The sequence below is a fragment of the Triticum aestivum genome, chromosome 7B (assembly GCF_018294505.1).
Source record: "Triticum aestivum cultivar Chinese Spring chromosome 7B, IWGSC CS RefSeq v2.1, whole genome shotgun sequence".
Classification (NCBI taxonomy): domain Eukaryota; kingdom Viridiplantae; phylum Streptophyta; class Magnoliopsida; order Poales; family Poaceae; genus Triticum; species Triticum aestivum.
In genome coordinates, this window is record NC_057813.1 from 161,144,555 (window position 1) to 161,152,246 (window position 7,692).

Below are 7,692 nucleotides of genomic sequence, written 5' to 3' on the forward strand. Positions count from 1 at the left end.
TCAGGCCTTTGCAAAGCAGTTCACTAATGGCTATCTCTTAAACCACCTATATGGTCAGGAGGCGAGGAAGGTTTTCATACAACACCCACGGTTCAATATTGAAGTGTTCCTGAAGAGGACGAAGGATGGATGGTCAATCATCCACACGCACCGGCCTAAAGTTGCAAAGACCTTCAACATGAATGAAAGCTCAATATTCGCCTTCCGCTTCAGCAGTTTCCCAAATGAGATGCATATGTCTATGTACCGTCTATGATGCTAATTTCGAAAGGTTCTAGATGTTGCATGTGAACTTGATGTTGGTGCAGTTGTGTAAATGGGGTAGCTGAGTGTTGAAGCTATATCATGTTGTACTATGATGTATTTCAATTATGAAATCCTGCTTCCTTAATAAGGAAATGAAATATATTATGTGCTTAATATGAATGTCAATTAGATTGATAAATAAATTATTAATAATAGGGTAATTAGCCTGCTAATTGGGTTTTGCTATTGCAAATGGTTATTGTGAAAACACCGTGGGCGATGACCTTAGGAAACGCACACAGTTTTTAGGAATAAACCGTGTTGGATCAATGAACAATCACACACGATATTCTCTTGAAAACTGTTTGCGTTAGGCCACCTTGCGCATACGTTTACCACATACAAAACTGTGTGTGATGGACAGCCTTTGCCACACAGTTTCTTCTATGCACCGTGTGTGATGTATTCAATAACGCAAAGGATAAAATTGTTAATAGCGTGTGCAATGGCAATGCTATCACAAACGATTTAACGGGGAAAATTGTGTGTGATGTACCTGCGAACGAAAATGTTTTCCTTGGAGTGACTATGTGGGATGTATATACGAGCGGAAACGTTTAGCGGAGACTGACTGTGTGGGATGTACTTACGACCGGAAACGATTTCGCCTGTATAATTGTATTTTTAGCACTACTGTATGTATAACCGTATTTGATCGCTCGCCGGTCGCACACGACCTCATTTTGCCGAGCGTGTGTGCCAGGAGGGCATATCTCCGACGGTTTTAGGGTCATGTGGGAAGGTCCCCCTATCGTAGTCACTCACTAGGTGACGGTTCAGAACACCGTCACAGAAAGGGGTTAAACACCGTTTGTATAGCACCTCGCTGTACCAGTGACTGTTGAAACAAGCTTTTTTTTAGCTTTTCTAAATCCTTTCTAAATGGTTTTTCTTTCATAGCAGAATGTTTTTTGCAACACAACTTGACATTATCAACCATGTTTTAGCTAGAACAAAAACTTTTTGTTATTTTTGCCTATTAAGCATAAAGTTTTATCCTCTTGTAAGTTGCAAAAGGTTCATGTTTTGTACGTACCTTATTAGTGCAGTCATGCCATAATTTTTGCTACAGTTGTGTGTATCTTATGTAAGCACCACTAGTTGCTCAACGACAACACTGTTTCTGCTTGAACTGGTTGTACAAATTGCCAAGAATAGGTTCAGTTTTTTTAGTACAAGAGTTGTTATGAGAGTATAGAGTTCTTATGCAAGTTGCTTCCATCAGTCATGTTTTTTGCCCAACAGTAGTATCTTTTTGATTGTGTGTATCTTATATAACCACCATTAGCTGCCTGATAATAACACTATTTTTGCCCAAACAGGATGAGCAAATTGCCAAATTTAACTTGAGCAGAGAAATAGCAGAACAATCCATCACTTTTTTTAGGGTTTTTGATTTGATTTTAGGGTTTTACAGTGTGTTCTTATGCATCAGGGAAGCAACAGAGATACAACAAACCAAATACATGTTGGATCTAGAAGAGTAATTTTGTACAGGAGGATATCATAAGGGCAAAAGTTAGGGAAAAGGTAAGCAATTTTTGATGCCTTACCTCTGTGCTTCTTCTCCAACCGCCCTTCCTGCGTTTCTCTACGTTTTCTTTCTATGATTTCTAGCCTTTTGTGGCCGCCATTGCAGGTCTATGAAGGTTTTTAGATCTGGGATGGTGGAACTGGCCCTTTTCTTGCTTGGGGGAGAAGAAGACGCGGTGGAGATGGTCTGGCTGTAGGCGCCTGAGGCAGAGGGAAAGCGGGGGTGGGGGCTAGCGGGGTTCATGAATCACGTGAGAGGGTTGGCGGGGGTGGGGGCTCGCAAGGGACCATGTTTTCTAGCGGGAGGGGGGGGGGGGGTTCTGTTTCCTTTTTTGCGATGGGGAGGGGCAAAAACTTTCCTTTTGTGGGAGGCTGCCAGGGAACGCTAGGGAGCAACCGACTGCTCCCTAGACGCGTCCTAAAAATAAATAAAGAAAATACATCAAGGTCTTTGGAGGGTTGATCGTCTACTTCATTATAAAAGAGTTGATGGCCCGCCACCGTCGCTTCGTCATCACCGGAGCGCACTTGTGCTGGACTACTGCCCTGGAGAACAAACTGTTGACGCGGCGGATTACCGCCCTGGAGAACAAACTGTTGAGGATTACCGCCCTGGAGAACAAACTGTTGAAGCTGTCGCCGCCGCCAGAAGATCGTCGGATCCAAGATTCTAACCTAAAAAAAATCACATACCTCACACCGGCACCAGAGGATGCACCAACGTGATGAAGAGAGCGCCCGGAGGACCAAATTGGCAATGGAAGTTGTGGCCGACACCACACCAACAAACTCTACAAATGCTAGCCTCACCGGGCAGAGGGGCTGACATGAATCTACCCATTGCCTTCTTCCTCCTCATCTCTCCGACCAGTCACGCAAAGCAGAGGACGGCGGGGTGCACGAGATGGAACTCCGGTGGTGGAGAGGTGTTGGCTGGAGGCGTCTAGGAGCGGTGCAGGCCACCACGCCCCCGGGACGGACACGAGCTGCTCCCGCGCGCTTGGCTGGTACAGAGGAGTCATCCGCGTCGCCCACCCCACTTGGCCGGAAGAGAAAAAATAAGGTAGGCGCATGGTGACGGCGCTCCAGTCGCTCAACAGCAGCGGCGGTCGGTGTTGGCGGCGCGGACGTCCGTGGCGGCGGCGGAAGACGTCGGCGGCGCTCTGGAGTGGGAGCGAGGAGGCGGGATCGCATGGCAGGGAGCGCACGATGCAGGAGCTGCACGGAGCAAGCTCGCAAGGCGTGCTGCGTGCACTGCTCCGGTGCGCTGGCGGGCGCTGTTGTGGCGCTGCTCACGCTCGCTGGCTGGCCTGCTGTGCGGAGCAAGCTCGCACGGCCTGCTGCGGGCGTGAAGTAAGCTCGCCCGGCCAGCTGCGAGCGCGGAGCAAGCTCTCCAGGTCAGTTGAGAGGCGACCAAGGAGAGGGAGGTGAGGGGCGGACGACGAACTGGCGGCGCTCCTGTGGCTCTCGAAGAACAATGGATCGACGCACAAAAGCTGCTCGATGAAATGCCTGATGGCAAGAGAGATGTGAAGTAGATGATTGTCTAGTAATTGACAGGTGTGGCCCATGTACCATTTGCCACATCAGTGGGTCAAAGTTTATAGTCTTCGCCACGTCAGCCCGATAGGTGGGCCCCACCTGTCGGTTTGGCTGTTTTCGCAACCAAATCCTAGCATCAATGCTCCGTGTTACAGTTTAGGCGCAATTGCGGTAGTTATTTGTGTCCTGTCTTAAATGTGATATTAAATTGTTACCCTAGCGCCAAGTGCGGTGATTTTGCGTAAATAACTTGAATAGATACTCCATTCCATAGATTTTCTCGTTTTGAACTAAAACCAACAAAAATAATGCAATGGAGGGAGTATCTTGCAATGTCGCGCATCCAAGAGTATGTATCCCGAGCCGGCACAAGGCACAGTGGTTGTTGTACACACAGATCATCTGAATCCAGTATGTCCGTATTTTCACCTATGAGTAGAATAAACTTGGGTGATTTAATTTATCTTACATTCTTATCACACCAGACGTAAATACTCCCCCCGTTCGGAAATAAATGGAGTGGTTTTAGTTCGAACTAAAACCACGCCACTTATTTCCGAATGGAGGTACTCCCTCCGTTCCAAAAGAGATGACCCAACTTTGTATTAAAGTTAGTATAAAGTTGGGTCATTTATTTTGAAATAGAAGAAGTAATAGATAATATCTAAGCCAACAGTCTTGGTATCTTGGTTTAGTAGGAACCATGATCACTTGCCAATACCACTAAGGAGGATTAGCTGTGATGAATATAGGCAAACAAAAGTGTGCAAAAGACGGACTAAAATTGCCAAGAGCTGATGCTGATGTGATGAAACAGCACACCATATCAACTGATGTGATGTAGTAGTAAAACAGTAGCCTAGAACAGCTAATCGTGAACTTCAAGCGCGCCACACTCTTCTCATCACCATAAGCAAAACTTCAATAGTTTGCAATGAGTATATGTTTACATCCATCCATGTAGCTAGAGCCATGTAAACACGAAGACGAAGATTGCTACTAAATTTATAAAGTTGACAAAACTGAAGAGCAGCAGCTGCCTAACAGATATCCATCCAAGAGCGCGTGTTGCCGCCGCTCCATTAATTCCTCCGGCAGCTACAGGCCCGCCTCCGCGGCTCGCCGGGGCGTGCTCTTCCGGCGGCTCCCGTTCTGCCGGAAGCCGCTGGACCTGGTCGTCGTCGTTGACTCGTCGTTGCTGGACCGGGTGCTCGAGCTGTTCTCTTCCATGTCGAGGTTCGAGCTCTCCTCCTTGGGCGCCCTGTTCCTCTTGTTGCCATTGCCTTCAGGGTCGTCGTTCTCCTTGAGCTTTGCGTCGTCTCCTTCTACATCGCCATGAACACCCGCTGCCGAGTTCTTGGGTTCTGCTAGATCGACTTTGTCGGGGGCGCGCTGCTTTTGGGGCCTTCCTCTCCTCTTCCTTGCAGGCACAACCTCTTCACCGCTGCTCACCTTATCTTCATGGCTCCTGCCATTGGCGATGGGCTTCCTTCCTCTGCCTCTTCCCCTACCCATTGATCCAATCCAGCAGTGTCCTTTCTGTAGCTGTATTTGGAAATTACTGGGGGGAGAAATCGAAGCTCAACTGCTTGATGCAGCTGCTTCTGCTCGTCTGGTTACTTCTTGGAAGCAAGATATTTGACTGCTAAAACCTTGATCTAGAAATCTGCAAGAAAAAGGACCGATAACTTACAATTTAATCCGGGGTTGGATTTAAGAACTAGTATATCATTTCCACCAAAATAATAGTAATAATCAGTATCTCGGTGTCGGAATGAGATCCGTAGGAATCAAGAAGTTGAAGCAACAAATATCCCCATCAAATCTCAGATTGAAACACATCCATACCACAGATAGATAGAACACGCAAAAGAAGGAAAACAACGTAACCTAATCAGGAAAAAGGAAGCATCCAATCTGATACAGGAGGGAGGATGGAGGAGCTGACCTTGCATCAAAGAAGCATCTGTCTCAAGAAGCATATCTTGCACCGCATCCCATTTCTCCAAGCCTAGCGGAGGTGAAGAGCGCCGGATGCAGGAAAGCAAATAAATGGATTGGCAGCGATCTCCGGATTCAGAGCAGAGGCCGGCGGATCAGGAGGCCGTATGGGAGTTTGGGGAAAGCTAGGAGATTCTTGAATGAGTAGGCCTGTAGGTGGTAGTGGTTAGCAGCAGCAGGCAGTGGTCTAGTGCTACTACTGGGCGCTCGGCTGCTCGAGCTCCTCCAGACAGCGGCTGTAGCCGCAGCAGGGACAGCGTACACACTGCGCGCACCACGCGCAGGAGAGAGAGGGGGATGGGGGAGGGGGGCTCGCTTGCTTTGCTGGGCCGCTTTCCCGTGGCTCGGCTCTCACTCGCTTTGTTTACGGTTTACCAACCGTTGAAAACGAGCTGCGGCTGCGGCTGCTCCGCCGTGGTGCAGTGCAACTGGCCTGACAAAGCGCCAAATGTTTATTGGCGCGGGCAGAGTCGTAGCACGGCGCGGTTACCGCTGCGTGATGGCCGGGCTACTGTTTCATTGGTGTTTGGTGCCTATGTGCTCTCGAGGGATTCAAAAACGGTGGCGACGGGAGGACGGACGGACAGGACAGGAGGGATCCCAAGACTGACAGCCGAGAAAACCAGGGGCTACGGCCAAGCCCAGTGTGGAGCTCCTCTCCTGTCCTCGCTCTGCCCCATAACGGATGTGTTGTTCATTTCTTTGCTGGATAAAAGAGTACTAGTACTTCATTTTTTTTCCAAACTATTTTCGGACGCTGATGCCCACACGTGTGACATGTTAGGTTGTGTTTGGTAGGGTGTATGAAGGATGCATGAGCCCAAGAGCATAATTGGTTTGCTACCAACATTTGACAAAACCAAAAGTTGCCAATATTTGTCAATCTTTTTGTGAGTTTTTTTTGAGAGTACGCCAAAAGCGTACCTTAATTTTATAGAAGAAAAGAGCAGGAGCCACAATACAAGAATGGAAGCAGGCTTCCAAAGCGAAACGCACACCCTAGCACACCCACCGAACTAGCCTATGCCTACACTCTCACAAAACGATCCAAAACCTCCTCCTCCTAACCCGGCTAGTCTCCAATCCTTGAGTTCAATGGCGCGTGCCAATTCCGACGCGGTCTTTTGCTGGTTCAACCGAAGAAAAACTCTGGCGTTGCGCTGCTTCCAAAGCGCCCAAATGGTCACAATGACCACCGTATCAAAACCGCGCTTTTGACCTTTCCTGAAGTTAGATCTCGTGGTCAACCACCAATCAAGTAAAGTGTCCACCTGAGTAGGGGTAGAGCCCCTCAAGCTCCGCTCCTCGAACATGTAGTGCCACACTTCCCTGGCATATACACACTGGATGAGAATGTGCTCCACATTGTCTTCGTCTTGCAAACACGTGTAGCAGGTGGACGAATTACTTTGGAGTCCATGCCTCGCTCTTCTATCAGATGTCCAAATCCGGTGTTGCACGGCCAGCCAGGCGAAGATTTTGCACTTAAGGATAGCCCACCTTCTCCAGATGCAAGTGGCGTAGGGTGCCCTCTCAGCGCCCTGACACAGCCGGTTATAAGTGGATTTCGCCGTATAGACTCCGGAAGGGTCAGTCGGCCAGGAGAAACAGTCTTCACTGGTGGGGTCACGAGTGATCGTGCTAATCGCAAGGTTGAGGTGCAAAAGTTGCATGTGGCCGACAAAGTTTACATCTCCGCTGATATCGTGTAGCCATCGCCCTTCCAAAAGACCTTCCTCAACCGTACACCGATTAATTGTACGTGTGTCCACTAGAGCATGAATGAGTGGTGCAATGTCCTTAGCTGCAAAGCCATGAATCCATCGGTCTCTCCAAAACAAGACCTTACTGCCCCTTCCCACAGAAATATGCACCAAACTATCAAACACCTCCCGGGCCTCTCTGTCCACCGCCATGGGCAAACCTTGCCATGGCCTGTCTGGATCAGTCCTGCAGAGCCACTCCCACCGCACTCTCAAGGCTAGCCCCTGAAGCTGGAGATTACGAACGCCCAACCCACCAAGCAAAGTAGGTTTACACACCAAGCTCCAGGCCACAAGACATTGTCCATCATTCACTTTCTCTTTGCCGGCGGTTGAGTTGGCTAATCTTTTTGTGAGATTGGCAACGAAGTTTGGCAAGCTGTCAATCTCTAGCCAATATTTCGCAGCTGCCAAAATTTGGCATGCCAACTTTTGGTATCAAACCAATTATGCTCCAAGAGTTCCCTTCTCGACCCATTTTTGGGTGTTTGGTAGGGTGTATGGAGGGTGCAAGAGTCCACACTAGTTTAGCACAAATACACTAGGA

At 48.6% G+C, this 7,692-nt stretch overlaps 1 protein-coding gene across 1 annotated transcript; it reads right to left on the bottom strand.

Annotated features, from left to right (window-relative positions):
- Positions 1-4,225: 4,225 nt before the first annotated feature.
- On the bottom strand, positions 4,226-5,715 carry LOC123161152 (uncharacterized). Its single transcript, XM_044578997.1, has 2 exons — positions 5,330-5,715; positions 4,226-5,047 (listed from the first exon to the last, which is right to left on the bottom strand). Exon 2 carries the CDS (start codon positions 4,894-4,896, stop codon positions 4,480-4,482), a length of 417 nt encoding a protein of 138 aa, XP_044434932.1. The 5' UTR covers positions 4,897-5,047; positions 5,330-5,715; the 3' UTR covers positions 4,226-4,479.
- Between the last annotated feature and the right edge of the window lie 1,977 nt (positions 5,716-7,692).